Source organism: Hesperophylax consimilis, chromosome 29 (genome assembly GCF_061612785.1).
Source record: "Hesperophylax consimilis isolate HC1 chromosome 29, BYU_Hcon_1.0, whole genome shotgun sequence".
In the NCBI taxonomy this organism is placed as follows: Eukaryota; Metazoa; Arthropoda; class Insecta; order Trichoptera; family Limnephilidae; genus Hesperophylax; species Hesperophylax consimilis.
Window position 1 is genome coordinate 18,978,997 of NC_142864.1, and position 22,553 is coordinate 19,001,549.

Sequence of the window (22,553 nt, forward strand, 5' to 3'; positions counted from 1 at the left end):
TCCATTTAATAATTCATGACATTCGCTTAATGCTAAATCACTCTTTGGATTAATCTTCATAACGAATTGGTGTACATTATGAATACCAAAAATATGCTTTAGATAAATTGAAGGTTTTCCTATCGTTTCGCTTGAGTAGAATACAAATAAAATAATAAGTTACTCAATAAAAAATATAAATATAAACTACTAAAAAAAATTTTTTTTCAATGTATGAACGCATAAAGGAAACAACTGTTGAAAATAACATAATTGTGGCTAAGATTAACTGTGACAGATAATAATCAAAGTAATAATCAACTTACAAACATTATGAAGACAATGTAAAGACAATTCAAAACTAAATACAAAAATTTAAGAAAAACTACAGGCCGCCTCAGAACAGGAAACCCTAGTGAGGAGGACTGTGAAAAAAATACAAAAAATATACTTATATTATACTTTAAACCTACATAATGTACAAATTTTGCTATTGATATTAATAAAAAAAAAAAAAAAAAAAAAAAAAAAGCTCGCCCCTGTCCACGGAGTTTTTGTGTTTTTTGTCTCCCTCAATGGTTGTATTCCCTCATATTTATGGTGTCTTTGTCCAAAGCTCGCCCCTGTCCACGGAGTTTTTGTGTTTTTTGTCTCCCTCAATGGTTGTATTCCCTCATATTTATGGTGTCTTTGTCCAAAGCTCGCCCCTGTCCACGGAGTTTTTGTGTTTTTTGTCTCCCTCAATGGTTGTATTCCCTCATATTTATGGTGTCTTTGTCCAAAGCTCGCGCCTGTCACCGGAGTTTTTGTGTTTTTTGTCTCCCTCAATGGTTGTATTCCCTCATATTTATGGTGTCTTTGTCCAAAGCTCGCGCCTGTCACCGGAGTTTTTGTGTTTTTTGTCTCCCTCAATGGTTGTATTCCCTCATATTTATGGTGTCTTTGTCCAAAGCTCGCGCCTGTCACCGGAGTTTTTGTGTTTTTTGTCTCCCTCAATGGTTGTATTCCCTCATATTTATGGTGTCTCTGTCCAAAGCTCGCGCTTCTCCACGGAGTTTTTGTGTTTTTTTTTGTCTCTCTCAATGGTTGTAAACCCTCATATTTATGGTGTCTTTGTCCAAAGCTCGACCCTGTCCACGGAGTTTTTGTGTTTTTTGTCTCCCTCAATGGTTGTATTCCCTCACATTTATGGTGTCTTTGTCCAAAGCTCGTGCCTTTCCACGGGGTTTTTATTGCATAATATTTATGGTGTCTTTGTCCAAAGCTCGCCCCTTTCCACGGAGTTTTTGTGTTTTGTTTGTGTAAATGCTTCGGAACTTGGGCAAAAAATTGTATTCATCTTGTCTCTTCTGAACCGTGTGCGCGCGCAGGAGATAGTTGATGGAAGACGCGGCAAAGGAAGATGGCACACTTCATGACTTGTATATTACTTGTACGGGCACTGTTCAAAATGGCTACTGAATGAATCCAAACTTCATTCTTCCAAGACTTTATCTATTACATACCCCCTTAAGACCCCGTAGTAAGCGTTCTAAAATGGTTTGAAAGGTGAATATGTAAATACGAATGTTAGATCCCTCTGTTAGAATGCGCTAATATAAAAAAAAATAATAATTAAGTGAACATGGTGAAAATATTTAATAAAACACGACTCGTATGGAATAGAGCAAAAATCTCTTGACAGATGCTTTAGATGCATTTAAAGATACACTGTGATTTTTTTCATGTCTAATAATATTTAGAATCCTTCTCCTTGCTAGATCCCAACCAGTATGGTTTTCAAAAGAAAAAAGTACGGAAATGTTGCTTCAGGAATTTTCAAATCATGAATTAAATTTTTAAAAACATGTGTTGGTTTTATTCATAGATAACTCGAAGGCGTTTGATACCATTGATAAAAATAAACTTTTAGAAACAATGGATGCAATAGGAATACGAGGAAAGCTACTAGTTTTGTTAAAAAAAATACTATCGGATAGACAAATAACAGTAAAAATTTAGCAAAAGAAAATATATTTCAACAGGTGTTGCACAAGGGTCAATTTTAGGGCCAACCCTATATATTATATACGTCTCAATTATGAGTAAATTGTTTTCTTTCGTTAAACATTTTGTGTACGCAAACGATACGGCACTCGTAATATCACACGAGGATTTGATTACTGCAATGAACCTTATGCAGCTTGATTTTATTGCTCTCTTAAAATGGTCTCATAACGCGGGTCTCATAATAAATGCCAAAAAAACTAAAATTATGCACATAAGATCACCACACGCCAGATACAATTTAATCCCTTCGTTATATACACATACTTTTGACTGCTTACACAGAAATGTTGCACAGCCCTGTTCATGTGAAACCATTGATTTTGTCAAAAATTATGTATATTTGGGTGTTACTATTGACTGCCACATGAAATGGGATGTACACATTACTAATGTTTGTAAACGTCTACGGTCTATTGTGGGTAGAATTTATAAAATAAAATATGTTGTGCCTGTAAGTACTTTAAAATTAATCTATCTAATCTCTGGCTGAATTCACAATCCGTTATGGAATCACTTCTTGGGGACATTCTTGTAAAACTAATATAAGTTATATCCAAACATTACAAAACTCCCTTACAAAATTGTTAATCCATAAATATACCAATGCACACAGAAACCACACTAAATGAATATACAAGTCTCTGAATGTTTTACCTGTCAGAGGATTATTGTTTTATAATATTGTAAGTCAACATCTTATATTGTCTGATTCCTTCTATAGAGAAAGAGTTTTCCATAAACATAATACAAGATTCACCCAAAATGAAGGATTGGTGGTCCCGAAATGTACCAATAAATACGGTGAAAGAACCCTAAACTTTATTGTACCCAGAATATTTAATAAACTACCAATGAAAATTAAAAATATAAACGTTTTTACAGCCAAAGTCAAATATAACCTAAGGAAATGGCTATTAGATACTGAGAATTTATATTGTTGCACTACTGAAGACCTTGTTTTCCTAATTGGAATTCACATTCTAGGGAAATGGAAAATCGTTATAAATTTGTATTACCTTATGTTTATTAAAACCATAGAAGTACTTGTTGATTATATTCATTTGATTATATTAATTTGTTCATATTAAATTCATTTGTGCTTGTTTTGTTATATGAGCCTTATACTGCTTCTTACATATTTATATTTATACAATTCTGTAATTTAACCAACTTATCATTTATTGTTAATTTATCATCAACATTATACATACCTACATACTGTTTACCATTGTACCATGTTATTGCAAAAATGTTGTCATTATGTACCTGCTGACAAACTATATAAGTAGTTTAGCAGGTTTGAATGTTAATAAATAATTTTAAAAAAGATATAACATATTAAATAACAAAACAAAACGTGTTTTTAATAATTTTCGGAGCTTACTTTTTCATTTTTTTCTATAACAAATGTATAGATATTATCTTCGAAAATAACAATTTTTGACTTAAAAAGAGATAAAGAGAAATACACATGTTGAAAATTGGTAGAAATTGTTATTGTTTTACAATAAATGAAAAAAGGGTCCCTTTCCTTATCTTATCCATTATTCCCAAGTAAGGAATCGTTAAAAATACACATGAAAGACATTCATTAATCATTACTTCCACTTTAAACGGATGCAATCGGCCAGATTGACTATTATATATTATTATTTAAATAGCTTTATATTATCAGTTAAACATGGCCGGATTTACAACATCCTTTTTGGTAGAAAAAAATAACTTCCTGTAAAGCACTTATCGCAAAACGTCCAGAACAATTATTGTGATTTAAACTCCGCATTCCATTCTATATTCAAATCATTTGACATTCAACTATACTCAGCAAACGTCGCGTCGCGTCAGGCGGCCATCTTGAAAACTGAAAAGAAAATGGCTGAAATTCAAACAGTTATTAAAAAAATTGCAGATGTTTTAATAAATTAGAAAAAATAAACATTTAAAACACTGCTGAAGTTAATACAGTTATAACAAGTACAATTTTACAACAACAAGAATTGAAAATTGAGTGCTTTTGAGAATTTTAAAAAGAAAATAAGTGAAATTTCATAATTTAAAGGTTTTTGTGAAGTTGTAATTTTATGCAAAATGTTGTGTTCTATGGATAATTTTATTTGGTGTGTTTTCTTGCAAGGACTGATATTGGTTTTACATCTTTCGTCAAACTGTGAAGGTAGGTTTTTAATTCATCAAGCTCATTTGTTCTGTTTTGGTAACAATCCGCCATTATCCATGGATTCAATTTGTTCGATTAAAATCGTTGTTCCTCCCTTACTGTAATTGTTAGAAATATGTTCTAAACGGTGTTAGAAAAAGAAAACACTACACTTTATATTTGAATCTAGAAATTAACTTGAACAGACTAATTGAAATGTTTACCTCTATGAAACCAAAGGTTCCGACCGCAATTTGAGAAAAATTTATGAAACTTTGTTAATTTTATTTATGAAACAACAAAAAAATTAGGTGCACATTTGTTTGTGTTTTTTTTTGCTATTCAACATTTTTGTTCAGTGTTTAGACATAAAAATTAAAGTAAGCCATTTATAAAACGTTTTTATGTTTGCATTCAAAATTTTAATATTTAAAAAAATATATATTAATTTATGTCGAAATACTCCATTTTGATTTGGATTTTATTGAAAATTAAATACATTCGTTTTCTCTGAACTTTTGACAGCATCTTCGAAATATAATGGTCAATATGCGAGAGGTTAAAATAAGTTTTGTTACGTCTGTTTTCTAATATGATCATCATCGTCATTGAAATCAAAATGATTGGCTTGTAAAATTGGGTCCAACATATAAAATTCTCTCTGATGTAGATATCTTCAACATATAATAATATGTAATCTGGTGTAGATATCTTCAACATATAATTTGTAAAATGTAATAAATTAATTAATGAAAATCAGTTCGGTTTTATGGAAGGTAGAAGCACTCAGGATGCAATTGCAAAATTAACTAGTCTTGTTCATAATTCATTAGATAAATCATTAAAATGCATTGGAATTTTCATAGATCTTAAAAAAGCTTTTGATAGCATATCACACGACAAACTTATAAGTAAATTAAGAAACATTGGATTAAGTGGTACAGCTATAGAATGGATAAAAAGCTACCTTTTCAAACGCCCTCAAGTCGTAAAAATCAACGATGTACTTAGTCAACAAAAAACAAGTCACTTCGGCATACCTCAAGGTACAGTCCTGGGACCGTTACTGTTTATCATTTATGTAAATGACATATTCAATCAAAGATTAAATGGAAAAATAATATCTTATGCTGATACTGATATTAATATACTGAAAAATTGGTTCGATAAAAACCTCCTCTCATTAAATACTGAAAAAACAAAATGTATCCCATTCTCTATCAACAAATTTAAATCAATACCAGAATTAAAAATTATAATACATCAACTTAAATGTAACAGAACTAATTGCAATCAAGAATGTTCTATACTTAGTCTAACTTCTGAAATTAAATATCTTGGTATATATATAGATCAACATTTTAAATGGAAAAAACAAATTTGTGAACTTGTCAAAAGAATTAGAAAATGTATTTATATATTTATAAGACTTAGAAATATTCTTAGACCTAAAAAGAGTGTACTATGCAATTGTAAAATCTATATTACAATATGGTATTATTGGCTAGGGAGGAACTTATAACAATATATTAAATCCACTTAAAATAGTTCAAAGATTGATAATTAAAGTAATGTTGAAAAAACCATCCAAATTTTCTACTGAGATTCTCTTTTCAATATTCAATGTACCCACAATAGACAATATATATAAAAAAATATTCAATTCTACAAATTTATAAAGAAATACAGTTAAATAACTTACAATTCAATTCATCAGTAAGATATCAAAAAACTATCAAAATCCCAAAACTTAATACAAAGCACACACAAAATACCTATCTCTATCTAGGTATAACATATTTTAACATCCTTCCATTATATCTAAAAAATATTGAAGATATTCAGGAATTTAAAATAAAATTAAAAAATTACCTAAAACTACTATAAAAGTCCATATCTTACTCTTATTATTATTTCCTTCAAATCTTGAAACTGTATTATTGATAAATCTTGCCTATTTCTTACTTATCCCTTTGGTTTTGCAAATATATTATTTACTTACTTATAATTGAGCTAGGATTCATTCACCAAACACAAGAGCCTCGTCTCTTTATGGTGAGGAAAAGCTATTATTATTTACCTTGATAACACTGTATAATTGTATATTTATTGTAAAAAACATACAAATATTAAATAAAAAATAAAAAATAATAATAATAACATTTCCTCTGGAGTAGATATTTTCAACATATATAAACATTATCTCTGATTACAAATAATTATAAGCAATAATTATTTGTCAATTTGTATTGATATATCAGGCGACTTATTATTGCTTATAATTATTTGTTATTCTTTATGCTATGCATAAAACCTTTTCTTATAAACATTAGTTTATCATTAAAAATAATTATCTCTGATGTAGATATCTTCAAGATATAATAACATTTTCTACGGTGTAGATATCTTCAAAATATCATAACATTCTCTCTGATGTAGATATCTTCAATTGTAACTGAAATAAAAAACCTAAAAACCCCCTATTAAAAAATCCTCCCGCAAAAACAAAGTGTTTTTACTGTAATTCATCTATTTTAAAATGTCTTTTAAATGTTGGCTTTGTGATAAGGTTACACGATAATGTTTTATTTATTTTATGAGCTTGCAAAATATTCTTTATTTTAAGTTGTAACCACAAACCGCAGCCGTTAGTTCCCACCAACATATTATTATTATTTTATTTGTATTTGCGTTTCCAATCAACTTACTAACAGCTTTATGGATTTCTAAATCAACTCATTTATTTCTCATTTTTATGTTTCTAATGAAAAAAAAACAGGAATAAAAACCATTGATATAATTCAATTATAAAAACTAATGAGAATGAACCTATGAAGCCTGTTTCTTAAAAAATCATGTTTGGAACGTAAGGCGTAAGATGCATGATTAGATGGAATGATATTTTTTAAATCAAAAGTGTGCCATTTTAGTTTTGTTTTTATTATAAAACCTGTGTTGTTTATACAACAAAGGATGCCGATTTTCGATTTGACAGCTTTGGCAATTATTTGTGACGAAATGAAAGTTTTTTTTTACATTAGCTACATACATGAGTCCCTGGGGAAAAAATTGGAAGGTATTTTTAGGAAAAGGAAAGGAAGAGGAAAAATGAATAGAAATGGGTATAAAGGATGTATAAATCCATCTCATCCTCTGCGGTGCAAGGCGATGAGTGAAGAGAGTCCGTGTTGAGAAGTCAAAAGACCTCCCTCAACCAGTCACATTTAATCCGGCCCGCCACGTAGCAGGTGGGCAAATATATCTAGACAAACCATGAAAACGGGCACCCCTACTAAGTCACTAAACGTAGCAAACCACTTGGGATGACCTACGACCTATGGCAGGGATGTTGGTTACCCGCCTCCCAAATATTTAAAATAAATTTACCTTGAAAATATGATGAAACATGTAAACATATTTTACTTTATAATTTATAGTCACTAAATACCAGGATTATAGGACCTTATAGGATTGCATTGAACATTTTAATTTAGTCGGCTCCCTAAAAGTAAAGATTTGCAATGTTTATTTTTAAAGTGCGGTTTGTGGTGACAAATAATCACAAATCGGATTAATTTCTCTTCATAGAGTTTAAGCATTTGTTTTATGGAACATAAGAAATATATTTTATAGTCAAAATAGCGTACGTACTGAAAAAATACTTACCTAGTATAGAATTGACCCCAAATTAGTCCCCTGAGGAACGCCACTAAAGGTAATTTTTGGTAAATTACTGACATTTCACGAATTTTTAAATTCACAACATGGTATTTAACTCTTTAAGGATCTGAGCCTTCTTCTATTCGTAGGTGAGTGTGTGCTTCTTCGTATCTTCACATTTCCTTTTGTCTGGTTTGTTTAAGGTGACAGTGTCCAGTTGATTCATATTTTTGGTTTATTTATTAGGATACTCGCCCTTCGTATCCCGCAACGCTGCCCAGGAATGCCGCGCGCCGGTGTTCAGCGGAAGGACGCGCACGAAGCAACGAGGCCGCATGCTCAAGTACCAGTGCAATTGGGGGTACGAACTGGTAGGACAGCGCTATGCTACCTGTGTCAACGGCAAGTGGGACTCACCAATCCCCCTCTGCATCAGTGAGTAACGCTAATTTACCATTGAATAGATGAAATCCCGGGATTTTTTATTTGGATACCGCGCAAGACAACTACTCTCAACGGTCTCGAGCCATTTAAATTATAGCATCCCAAATTGGGTATGTTGTGAGGTTAAACGTAGTGAGGAGGAGAAGGAGATAGGAAAGAGAAAGATGTGAAATACTTAATAATAGATATAAAAATAATAGTAAATTAGTAAAAGATACGTTCGCATCTAGGACATGAACCCAGGATCTTCGCCTTGCTGGGGCGCAGCTCTATCAACTGAGCTAATGCGACCTATTTCCTTTGGTCATATTTAACTGTATCGTACTTTACTCTTTTTACTCTAAATAAAAGTATTTTGTTGTAAAGAAGGCGTCATTTATTTCAAGAATACAAAACAATTTCTTTTCCAGGGCCTGGATGTCCGAAGATCGTGTCTCCAACCAACGGCCTGCACGTGTACACGCGCAGGAATGCCGCTGTCATGTTCTTCTGCAACCCCGGATTTGCCATGGTGGGCAGTCCAACACTCTACTGCAATGGAACCGTGTGGAACGGCACCGCCCCGCTCTGCTCTTGTGAGTCCACCTTCTTTCGTCTTACCTTAACCCCACACAAAAGGCCCTGAAGAAAATAATAAACTCTCAAGGCTTATGTCATCTTTCGGATGTTGTGTGAAAGATCTTTTTAAGGAGAGGAATGACAGGAAGTTTTGGGAAGGAAAAGGGTATGAATGATTGGTAGGAATCAAGGGATCATAGTGTTCAGGAGTGAAGGACGAATGATCTATCCCTCCCGCTGCGGCACGATAAGGCGATGAGCCCATAGAGACCAATTGGAGAGGTCAAAGGGTCTCCCCAACCAGCCCCTCTCGTACCGGCACGCCACACAGCTGGTGTGCAGATGCATCCTGAACACACCTCACCCGAAGAACCCGGGAACCCCTGCTTAATCATCAAATGTAGCGAATGTCTCACTGTACCTCACCTTACATGGGTGACCTATGGCAGAGGTGTTGGTTATCCAATAAATGGTTCCCGGGGCGCCACCTCCCAAACTATCTCTCTCTCTGGTTTCAATTCTGGGATTGGTTTGCAGCAATTTCATCTAATCTCCTCTTCCATTCTTCCCTGTCTTGTGCGGCTCTTTTGATTTCTGCATATGATGAGCAGCGCACGTCCACCAGCAGGTCCTCCAGGTACTCTCGGCGTGGGCGTCCCCTAGAGTTGGTCCCCTCGGTCATACCCTCTATTATGACATGCAAGAGGCCTTCTTGTCGTATAACATGGCCGATCCATCTTGCACGCCTTTCGGACAAGGTCCTGAGCAGGTGCCTTCCTCCTTCGATTCTTTGGAGAACCTCCTCATTTGTAATATGGTCTCTCCAGGAAATTCCTAACAGTCTTCTTTAGGACCACATCTCAAAAACCTCTAGTCTCCGTTTATCTCTTTCGGATAGGCACCATGTTTCGCAGCCGTAGATCAAGATACTCCATACATAGGTCTTGATGAGGAGTATTCTCAGTTTTAGGTCTATATTATTCGATTCTATTATTTTCAACCTTTTAATGTTAAATAATTTAGATTCCTTGTATAATAGGTCGGTCGAAAATGTTTTATTTTTGTTATATATGACTTTAATTATGTGCTTTTGAATTATTTGTAGAGGCTTAATAAATGTATCAGGTGCACCACCCCATCCTATTATGCCATAAGTGATTGCAGATTGCACCAGGGAGAAGTAGATCATTTTTAATTTTTCAGGGTTTAAAATTTCCTTGAAGTTTCAGCAAGTGAGTTGTAGAAAGGATAAATAAATTTATAGTAAAAGCGTTTCAATATCTGCGTCAATCAGCCATAATTTTACCTCTTTAATATATTCTATCTTTTTATTTATCATTTGTGTTTGTAGTGGTAGAAGGTTAAATGTACGAGGACCAATGAAACTGCTATGCGTCTGCATTAATTTAGTATTGGTTTGGGGGGTGTAAAATATATTATTTGTTCTTTTGCTCATTCTGTTTTCATTTATTTTGAAATTGTTTTTGTTTTTAAATAGATATTTCATAGTTTGTAATATAAATAATTTACGAATGTTAAATAATTTAGATTCCTTGTATAATAGGTCGGTCGAAAATGTTTTATTTTTGTTATATATGACTTTAATTATGTGCTTTTGAATTATTTGTAGAGGCTTAATAAATGTATCAGGTGCACCACCCCATCCTATTATGCCATAAGTGATTGAAGATTGCACCAGGGAGAAGTAGATCATTTTTAATTTTTCAGGGTTTAAAATTTCCTTGAGTCTATAAAATATGTAGGTTAGATATCTTAGTTTTGAAGTGGTTTGATTAATATGAGATTTCCAATTAAGATTAATATCTATTGATACTCCTAAATATTTTATATTTTTGACATTAGCGAGTTCGTTGCACAGGAAGCACATTTCTTGATTGCAAGTTGTATTATGGATTCTAATTTTAAGGTTGTCTTTTGGTTTGTTTTTGATGTTTTTATAAAAAGGTAAGTAAAATGTTTTGCTGTAGTTTAAGACAAGTTTGTTGTATTTTAACCATTTTGAAAGAAGTGAAATACATACAGTTGCATTCGAAAAAGTTTCTGTCCAATTATTACCATCCACTATTATTGCCGTGTCATCGGCGTAAGAAACAATTTTACCAGGGATTACAAAATTACATAAATCATTAATATAAATTAAGAATAAAATCGGGCCAAGAACAGTTCCCTGCGGAACTCCGTTTTTTATCTGTGTTTCTTATCTATGGACATTTCTATTATCTATGGACATGGCTTGTAAAATTATTGTACAGTCACAGATCACAGGCGATGCTTTCGCCGGATTTAAAACACATCATGCAACTATAGGTACAAACTTTTTGGTGTATTTTTACATCTTGACAGAAAACTGTGACCGGATCATAACAATGATAATTCATCAAATCTTTAAAAAGTTACATAAAGTCATGGAAATTGATGGAAAAAAACTTTATTAACAGGGTTAAGTAGGTTAGGTTAGGTGAGGTTAGGTTAGATTAAAAAAATATATATCATCGTTTCTAATGACTTTATATCACTTTTTAAAAGTGTGTTGAATTTTCACTGTGTTGAGTTATCATGCAACCCAGAAAACAAAATGTTTTTGATTTAATTTACAATATATTTATTGTTTTTGTGTTTAATTCGGAGAACTCCAGTTAATATTTTTAAATTTAATTAAAATCAAATTTAATAATGTAATTATTAATTTCTGCAAGTATTTTTTGGTTGGCCATTTTCAAACTGCCCTTGAAAGCCGAAATAGCTGTAACAATAACAAAAACCAAAAAAAACATCGATATCCCACAGGAAATATTCAAGCACGCAATGGTGTCTATTCTATACAGGGTTTCCGGGGGTAAAATGCGCTAACTGCAACTACAACATGTGATTCTGCATGATAGTAAGTAAAAAAAAATAAAAATAATTTTTTTGGAAATTCCAACGTTTTAAGGTAGTTTTTAAGCAAGAAAGTTGAATTCTTTGTATAGAAAAATAAACATCGGAATTTCGAATCATGTAGAATCACCTCCCGAAGTTGAGGCATTTTACCCCCGGACACCCTGTATAGGTACGGGAATATTGTACAATGCAATTATTAAATCTTCTGTGTAGTAATGTAATTATTAAATGTCAAAGAATCGCAGCAGAACATCCCCACCATCAGTTTCTCGGAGGATGATTTCTGTGCTGAACCAAGTGGCTCCCGATGCAGTCGACTGGCTGGATAACCAAATAAATGGCCCCAAGTAAAGGATTTTCCAATAAGAGGTGTTATTTTGAATATTAATTAAGGCATTAATGATTTTTTATGGCCGAAATTGTATGGTATTGATCTGGACAACGTTTACTTTCAACAAAACGGCGCTAAGTGCCAAACAAGCAACGAAACCATTGATCTTTTACGGGAAAAGTTTCCGGACAGTGTTATCTCTCGAAGAGGTGATCACAATTGGCCACCTAGATCTTGTGATTTAACACCTTGCGACTTCTTCCTTTGAAGCCACATGAAAGAAAAGGTCTACGCCAACAGTTCAGCGTCGATTCAAGACCTCAAAGATGGAATTCGCGAGTCTGTCGAGGACATAAGGCAGCCACTTTGCGATTTGGTTATGGAAAATTTCACGAAAATGATATGGTCCTGTAGGCGTGGTCGTGGTGGTAATTTTACTGATGTTATTTTTCACTATTAACGGCATACCTTCATCTTTATAATGATATAAAAATTTGATCATTTATATTAAAAAATGGCATTTTTCTTTGAATATCAAAGTAACACCTCTTATTGGAAAACCCTGTACATTAGATAATATGAATTATTTTCTGACCTAAAATGATTCTCTCTCGTTGCAGCCAACACCAGCGTGAACCCAGCGTTGTCCTGTGACTTTGAGGATGCAGCCATGTGCGGCTGGACGCACGACCCCTACCACGACTTCGATTGGCGCAGGCAAAACGGACGAACCCCCAGTGGACATATCGGCACAGGACCCACAAGCGATCACACCCACGGCTTAGGGAAAGACGGTACGTGGTTAAAAGACAATATTGAGTAATAAGAAATACACAGTAATTACTTTTATTATACTTCAATTTCTTATTAAATTTCTATTTCTTATTCTAGCTCTTTGTCTTTTTCTATTTCCTATTCTTTTTTTTGACTTTATGTCCGGGTTAAATCTTCCCCACAGGAAAAACTAAACCCTTCCACACACTTTTCCACAAATGGTCATCTAGTCAATCCATATTATGTTATGTAAGTGCATTATATAAGCATAATAAATACAAGAACAACACGTCAACTCACCAGAGATCAAATGGGAAAATAATTCACCGACTCCAGATATTTTCAAATCAGAGGGTTCGGCTCGGTAGAACTCCTAACTAGACCTGTAAATCCTACTGATCCCTCAATTTAAATTTTTAAAAAATCTTTCGTAATCATACATGTATTTAAAGTGAGTGATTTTTGCATTTTTATATATAAATTCTTGAAAGTCTATTGTGACTAAATGTATACTCGGATGGAGCCATATAATATGTTCTATAGTTTCCGGAAAAGCCAAACATTTTCTACATAAATCATCAATTTGATTTGTATCTTTGATTATATGCTTCCTATAATTTTTAGTATTAATGACTATATCCTGAATGGCAAGCATAAATCCTTCTATTTCTGCGCTCAACTCTCCAATACCATACCATTTGTTTGACGAAAATCTGTCAACATACGTTTGGTTGAGATAATTGAAGTGTTTGGCGGGAATAATCTTATTAGACTAGGAATCTAGTAATTCCTGGTTGGGATTTATAAAAATGTTGGCATTCTCGTCATATAAATTTAAATGTGTAATGTTTCAATCTGCCCTGCAAAATTATTTTTTGCATTTCTTATGAAAAAAAAGTTCTTGGCATTTCTACCTGATTGTGTTTCAAAGAAGTATTTTTTTTTTTGTTAATTAAGCTGATCTTTACTGACTGAAAATTTTACTTTTTTTTTTTTAGACTATGTATAGATAGTCCCACGAATCTGCCACATGGCTGCTTGTCTGCAGGTTCTATCTCAATATACAATTATAATACAATATAAGTCTCCCGTTATATAAAATAAATAACAGACTCTTACATACAATCAAAGAACTCACTAAAGCGTCCCAAGTACACTAACACTTTGAATGACAATACGATAACGTACATTCAAAAGTACAATACAATAAAGCACACAGATAACACACATTCAAAAGTAAGACATATACGATAACACACATTGAAAGTGAATAACATCGTACTGTAGCACAATGTAATAGAATTAAAATTCTAGTTAATTAAGTGAAAAATGTTATTTAAAAAAAAAATTCTGGAAATAAAAAGCTTGTTAGTGAAATAAAAAAAACATTAATTTATATTTGAATTAAGACTTTCACATAATGTCTTTCCTTTTCTTCTTTGTTTCCTCTATTTTTTATAGATATACAGATTTTTCATTTATAAGCCACATCTTTACAGTTTTCATGCTTAAACTCTTATTTTCTGAAAAAACAAATTTATTTTTGAGCTTATTAAAAATCACTGGTACACAGTACTCCAGCATTCGGCTTCCATACTTATTTGGTATTTTGGGTATTTTCAGCCCTTTTTTCTGTAAGACGTGTGCTGTGACTATGTACCAGTGGTTTTTTATAAGTAATATCACCCCAGTTATCTTAAATGGTAAGGAACCAAAATAAACCTTTTATAGGTAGCACAATATAAGAGTTGAACATTGTGTCTTTGTCTATATATATTAGGTGATACAATTTTTTTAATGATAGAGGTTTGCAAATTTTGTACATACTTAATATATGTCATGCTTGTATTTCCCCAGCTTCTAATTCCATATCTAAGAATAGATTCTACTAATGAGAAATATACTAGTTTGAGTGTGTTATGAGGCAAGACAAATTTTAATTTATAGAAACTGTTTGCTAGAGCTCTTAGCTGGTTACATATTTTAGTAACTTGCTTATCCCATTTAAATGTGTTATCTACTTTTAATCCCAGATAAGTATACTCGTTGACAAAATCAATTTTCTCACATTGGCAGTTTGATATTATTTTTCTAGGGATGCATTCAAAGTTATGTGCGGTTAGTTTGGGAATTTTCCACATTTTTCAACTTGGTGATCTGATATACATGCATTTTGTTTTCTTTACATTTATAACCAATCCTACATCGTGTGCCCATTTTAGCAGTTCATCGAAGTCGGTTTGCAATTCTTTAATCGCTATTTGAGGATTTTCATTAGATACTACAAGTGCGGTGTCATCTGCGAAAATGAATCTGCGCGCTTTTCTAAATAGTTTCAACATAGCTATGACATATATAATATATAATTTTGGACCCAAAATTGACCCCTGTGGGACACCAGACCTTACAAATTTAGATTTACTCATCTCATTCAATATTCTTACCCTCATTTTTCTATTTGATAAGTAGTTATTAAAAAAAGTTAGCAGTTTACCACGGATTCCAATAATTTGTAGAAATTTTATTATTTGTTTATGGCATAGTGTATCAAAGGCTTTAGAGAAATCAATAAAGAGTACAAGTACATGTTTTTGAGAGTTGAGCTGGGTGTTTATGAAATTAGAAAAATTATTAAGTGGTGCGTCACAGCTTTTTTTTCTGGAACCCGTACTGACATTTGTCAATGATACCAAATTTATTTAAATATCCATCTAGGTATATGGCTATATATTTTTCGAGAATTTTTTCCAAGGCAGGTAATAGGGAAATAGGTCTGTAATTATTTATAATTGAATGATCACCGCCTTTAAAAATAGGTCTAACAATACTAGTTTTTAATTCTTCAGGTATTTGGCAAGTATCAATTATTGTGTTTATAAAATGAGTAATTACTGGGCTCAGTATTTTTACATGTTTTTTTTATATCATACATACGTATTTGGTCCAATCCTGGTGTTTTTGAGTATTTCAATATTTCGATAATAGATTCGATTTGTTTTACGCTAGCTCTGGGTAGGTACATAGAATGCGGTAAATCGTCTAGCTGGTATGGAGACGCACGGACATCACATTTGTGTAGTAACTCATTTACTCCCTCATCAAAGAAGTTAGCAAAATTTTCTGAAACTTTATCCGTCGGTTTGGTCTTCAAGAAGTATTAAGATATAACTGCGTCACAACTGGATTTGTTTTTTCTTCCTAATATTTTGTTTATTTCGTTCCACGTTTTTTTTTTTTTTTTTTTTTAATTTTTTTTTTTTTTTTTTAGTTATTTCGACTATTCCTCTACCTCCTAAATTTCTAGGTAAATTAATTCGTTCTATGGATGAATTTGAATGAAGGCAATTAAACTTTGTTAGGACGGGTTGTTTCGGAGAATCTGAACAATTCATCAAATTTCAACGTTCATTTTCAAGTTCTGTGAAAGATTTTTTCAAGTTCTGTTTTTATTTCAGTTTTGTCAAGCAACTAGCCTACAATTATATAAAAACAGAACTTGAATAAGTCTTTCACAGAACGCGAAAATGAACGTTGAAATTTGATGAATTGTTCAGATTCTCCGAAACAACCCGTCCTTAGTGTAGTTCTAATTTATCGTTCGAAGTAATCTAAATCTGTATTGGACCATTTAATTATGCCAAATGAGTGCGTTAATAGTGGTATTGCCCAAGTATTTATTGCTTTTACTAATTTTCTAGTTCTGTTTTTATATCATTGTAGGCTAGTTTTCTAGTTCGAAATTTAATCCTAATATCATTTTTAATACTAGTATGGTCTAATCTATTTGATTGTGGGTATCCTAAATATTTATAAACCTCATCGTCTCCATCTATAATTTTGCCTTTCTCTATATGGATCGTTCAACATTTATCTGAGCCAAAAGACATTTTAATATCATCTGAAAAGTTTTTAACTACCTTGATCATTTTCTCTAAATTTTGTTTAGAATTCGAAAATATTTCTATATCATCCATAAATTAATTAAAATATATTTATATTTGCATTTCCATGTCCATTTCAATTTATATTTATTATTATTTCTACTTATTCTATTTATATTTATTATCCATTGTATTTGATTATTGTATTTCCTAACCTGTTTATATTTCCATTTCTATGTCTATTTCTGTTTCTTATTCTATTTGTATTTATTTTTTCAATTTCTATGGATATGGCAAAGATCAACTGCCTTTTGTAGACACATCATTACATATATTACATTATGATATTGCTTTTCCAGGTTACTATATATACATCGAGAGCTCTTCTCGCGTCGAGAACGACACTGCCCGCCTCATCTCCCCCGTATATCCGGCATCTCTTTCGCAATCGGGCTGTTTCTCCTTCTACTACCACATGTATGGGCGCACTACCGGGCAGCTCAATGTGCTGGTGCACCCAGCAAGCATGGAGCTATCCAGCATCCTTGCAGATGACGACCTCAGGAAGAAATACACACTGTTCAAGAAATCCGCGAATCAGGGAAACGCCTGGTTACACGGGTTCTTTGATCTGGATGTGACGGAAGATAATTTTCAGGTAAGGTGGTTGGTTGACTGTAGAGGTCCTATCTATTCTACCTTTTCTGGTTGCTGGTCGTGCTCACTTTCTAGTTCTCCATCTTAATTTTAAGGCGCCCACGTGATGCATAGATAAGGCCTAAAACTTTTTATCTAAACTATCTTTCTTTCTATCCGAAGGAAATTGCTGTGATAGAAAATATAAATAAGTTCAAAAATGAATTAAGAAAATATGTCTATCTCAATTATTAATGTTTCTTTTTTGTGACTTTATTAAAATATTTAAAAAAAGATTATGTTTGCCAAACAATGTACATGTTTATATGTTTATAAAACTATTAGCACACACGAAGATGTGAGCTAACTTAAGATTAATAAATAAATAAATAAACGTGTCGGTGATGTGTGAATGCAGTACAGTGCAGAGTAACGAAGATTTTCTTAATGTATACTCACTCCGTTCATTCCGAAGAGAAGATTATAGAAGAGTTTGGCGTTCTGGCAATAGCCTATTGAAGAAAGTACGCACTAGGAATTTACGAATCAATGGAATATCTGGTTTCAACGCTTTCTAGATATGAACTCTTTTTGGTGCTCTGGCGATTGACAATATTACCTGGAATATTGTGATTCTTGTTAACAATACAATTATTGGTTCATAAAAATGTTTTTAGGACAACGTCAAAGCGCTGAAACAAATGTGAATTCTTCTTAATTCTTTTGATGCTCTCTTTTATCGGTGGTTGGCTGTGCATGCCTGAAACATGTCTGCAGAACGTCCTTCACACATACCAATCGTGCGGATTTTGAACAAGTGAAGTGAAAAGTGAAATGCTTGACCGTTAGCAGTCTTCACTGAGTAACCGAATTAAATCTTAAATTATTTTTTATTTGCTCAATTGAAAACAACTATAGGTAAACATTAAACAGTGCTTACATATATTTAGATTACTTTCGGGCCGGCCCTGAACCAAATGGCGACTGCGCGATTCAAATTTTGGCGCCCCGTGACAAAACCTGTAGACGCCTAGTTAAGAGATCACTGTAACCAATAATATTTGAATGATTTGAATTTTTGTGTAGCGCCGTTTGTATAAAAATAATTTCAAGGGCGATGTGTTAGGACTGTTATGTGTTAGGTTGATCAACCTGATGAAGCTTCAATGCTAAAATAATTAACCATAACATTAATTGTTCCCAGATTGTCCTGGAAGGTGTCAGGGGATCAGGGTACGTGAGTGATATAGCAGTGGACGATGTTTCTATCCTGCAGGATGAGCAATGCGTGCAGGAAAAAGACCAGTACGCCGTCGTCTCCGACTATCCCATCACCATCAAAGGTAGTAGCCAGTCAGTTAGTCTTTGCACGAAAAACCAAGATGGAATTGATAGCATGTGAGGCTACGCTAAGTACGGCGAGGCACGCACATCTCACCAAGTTGGCATAACAAAAGGAAACTTTTTTAAACTTAGTCTTCTTCTAGAGTCATCTCCCATCTGAAAACTGCATCTCGGAATAACTGTACTCGTGTCAGTCACATAGATTTCGTAGTCCTGAAGTTTGTAGTTATAGGCAATGGATATAAAAGTGCATTTGAATAAGTGTGAAAGCATGTAAACTTTTTTCAATTCATATTGTTGAATAACACAAAAATCCAGTGTCATCTTTTGCAGAAAATAGTGGACACTACGCTGTTTTGTACGCAATCTAATCAACATTTTTTTGTTTATTTAGATTCATGCGTCAACCGCTGTGACCTGAAAGAGAATTCCTCCAGAAGTGGCGAAAACTTAGATTGCTACTGCAACGAGGATTGCGAAGACCTCGGTTCCTGCTGTGTGGACTATAGGGATCTATGCGTCTTTGGTTGGCAGAACTATAATTTACACCATCATAAATATATAGATATTATGTGCGACTTCGGTAAGTGTGACTAAATATAATTGTTTGCAGGTTTGACAAATATCACTGGAGACAATAATGATTCCTCGACTGATTCGAGCAGGACGACAGATGCGAATGGACAACCGCCACCACTTCCACCTTCACTCAAACAGACAGCAACTAAATCTCCTTCCAATGACAATTCGGACGTATTTACAACAGAAGAGTCTGAGTATGTGACGTTTCAGAAAACAATCAAACAAACCCTACCAACCACAAGTAGCACAACAACTGCTAAACCAACAACGGTTAAACAAACAACATTAATGCCCTCACCATCTTCAATATTGCCAACAAGAACAACTCCAAAAACAACAATACCGACGCCATCCACAAGAATAACTCCACTATTTGCTTTAACAACAACAGTAAAACTTTTTGTTAAAGTAGACAGTGCAGCAACTTCAACCACAACTAAACTAGAAGTTAAAAACGTTGAAACAAAAATCGGTCCAATTCAAACCGATTTGAGACTCAAACCAGTTTTGCAAATCCTCACCCCTTCTCCGCCTTACAAAAATGCAACAGGTGTTTTGAAAAAAGCCATCGATGAAGTAGAACCGTTACCTGAAATCGTAAACAGATTACCAAAAAATGACGATAAATCTAAAAATTATACAGTCGTAGACAAAGACAAAGGGACTACTACAGAATTAATAGATTCCGTCAAATATTCAAAAACGTACGAACATTACAGTAAAAACTATCCAAAGACGAACGAGTCTTCTACGTTGAATTCTAAATATGTTCATAAACTTGTAAGGGCGACAGCTGCCACATTTGAAGTAACTGAAAACTACCAATCTACACCGTCAGCATTTTTGATCAAGAGCGAAAGGATAATGGCATACAATGATGGTTAGTAGATCATTATTTTATTATACGTATGTTTTCCAGGAAATTGTACATTTAAATTTTTCTTACTTCTTTTAATGCAACTAAAGGGTTTAAAAACTTTTGGAGCCATTGTACCGTGTAAATATCACATTGCTGATGCACTGGCAACATTTTTCATATTTCATATGCGAGCATGACCAGCAGATGATTAAAAAATGTCCTCTTGGTGTCTCTGATATCTAGTTATACCATTTCTTAAATGATATTTTTTCCGTAATATCTAAATTATTATCTTCTCAACCCTTAATAATAATAATATTTGGATGATTTGTACAGCGCCGTTTTTGGGAAAAATCACCTCAAGGGCGCTGTACAAATATACAATACATTTCTACAGTGATCTATGTTATTACTAACTATATAGGAAGACTCACTAGGTTAATTAACTCCCTTCCAGCTAACTTGGATATTTTCCATATGTCCTACAACGACTTTAAGCGCGAAATATTGTATTTTTTTTAACTGTATACTTATGTATAATTTTTTTTCCATATTTTGTTTACCGCTTTTGCATATGTTTTAACTGTATACTTATGTATAAAATTTTCTTCAATAATTTGTTTACCGCTTTTGCAATGTATTGGTTTTTGTACTGTTTTTGCAAATAAATAAAAATAAATAAATAAATAAATAAATGAAAAAAATATGGAGATAATATACAGTACAATACTTACCTGGTACGTCACTTGAGATTAACACTTAATTAACATTAACTAATTGTTTATTAGCGAAATTTAGATACAGGTTTTAGGTCATAATTACAAAATTTGATATAACTGAACATTCTCTCAAGAATGGTATATTTAATTTAAGGGTATGACAGCTTAAAAAGGTAAGTTTTTAGTTTAGACCTGAATTCTGTTGGACTTGTTATGGATCTTAGTTCCGGAGGGAGTTTATTCCAAGCCTTCGGCCCAGATACTCCGAAAGCGCGATCACCAAACTTAGTATTTGGCTTGCGCTTAGCTTCCATCAGACTGCCTACAGCTGATGATGTTGCTGATCTAAGAGTTGACTGCCTCAGACCAGTGTTTTCCGGGACGCATAGTTCAGAGATGTAGGGTGGGGCCATTTCACTGATGGATTTAAACACCATCCAGCACAGTTTGTACTGGATTCTTTCAGGGCACTTGAGCCAGTGAAGGTTAAGAAGGTGTTCTGAAATGTGCAAATATTTTGAAACCCCGGTTATGAGCCGTGCTGCTGCATTAAACACTGATTGAAGTTTTTGAATTTGATATTTTGGAAGGCTGTGTTAATTTCTAATATGTTCAGATACAACTTCTTACCAAATATTTTAAAAATTATTTTCCTTAAATTTCCCTTCCAATCAATGAAAATATAGGGCCAGTATTAGGATATATCAAGCTGTATTTTGAAATAACTTTTTAAAAATTTTATCGTCTTCTTTCTTTTGATCTCCAGATCTCCTATTTAAAAGGGTAGAAGCGACTTCATCATCGACTGGTCTGATCGTCGCTCTTTCACTCCTTGTCGTCTGTTTTGCAGCTGGAGCTGTCTTCCTGGTTAAGTCTGGCCTCTTCAAGAGATTGGTCGACAAGGGAAGGAGGATCAGATTGGAGGGAGGATCTTCCAACAACTCTGATATGAAGTACTTAGTCCAAGATGAAGAACTCGAACACGACTATGACGATCTGTAGCGATTTAATAGATGAAGAACTTGTAGTAGAAGTATGACCCTTTGAAGATGATGATTAATAACTCGAAGATGACGTATGACCTCTTAAAGATGAAGATGAAAAACTTATAGATGAAGTATGACCTCATGAAGGTGGAGAACTTAGATAAGGAGCATGGCCTCTAAAAAAATGAAGACGTAAAACTTTTAAAATAAGTGTGTCATCTTGAAGATGAAGAAGAACGTGTAGATAAAGTATCAGCCCATGAAGTGGGAGAACTTGGATAAGTAGCATGGCCTCTGAAAAATGAATAACTTGTTGAAGAAGTATGACCTTTTTGAAGATGAAGCTGAATAACTTGTAGAAGAATTATGACCTTTTGAAGATGAATCTGAATAACTTGTAGAATAAGTATGACATCTTGAAGATGAAGATGGATAACTTGTGAAAAACGTAAGACCTCTTGAAGATGAAGATAAAGAACTTGAATATGGAGGAATACCTCTTTAAGATTCTCATCGACAATAGTAGAAGGACCAAACCGAAGGAGACTCTTCAACCAACGCTAATTTGAAATAATTTGTTTGTGACTAAGAACGAAAATGACTATGACGATATGTAGCAAGTAAGATAAGATGTTGAAGGACTTGTCGCAGTGTTTAATAAACATGAAAGTGATTTCCTTAAAGATATTTGACAA

The 22,553-nt window shown here is 33.3% G+C and overlaps 1 protein-coding gene across 2 annotated transcripts; it reads left to right on the forward strand.

Moving 5' to 3' along the window:
- The first annotated feature begins 3,856 nt into the window (after nucleotides 1-3,856).
- Nucleotides 3,857-22,233, forward strand: LOC149409952 (uncharacterized). 2 transcript variants are annotated; one of them, XM_089649392.1, is made up of 9 exons: nucleotides 3,857-4,201; nucleotides 8,090-8,278; nucleotides 8,698-8,862; nucleotides 12,698-12,871; nucleotides 17,092-17,390; nucleotides 18,573-18,711; nucleotides 19,107-19,238; nucleotides 19,326-20,174; nucleotides 21,639-22,233. In XM_089649392.1, exons 1-9 carry the CDS (start codon nucleotides 4,117-4,119, stop codon nucleotides 21,872-21,874), a joined length of 2,268 nt encoding a protein of 755 aa, XP_089505518.1. In that variant the 5' UTR covers nucleotides 3,857-4,116; the 3' UTR covers nucleotides 21,875-22,233. The 2 variants fall into 2 exon arrangements, with proteins under 2 accessions (XP_089505518.1, XP_089505519.1); XM_089649393.1 differs by having other exon boundaries at nucleotides 21,723-22,233.
- Nucleotides 22,234-22,553: the final 320 nt, after the last annotated feature.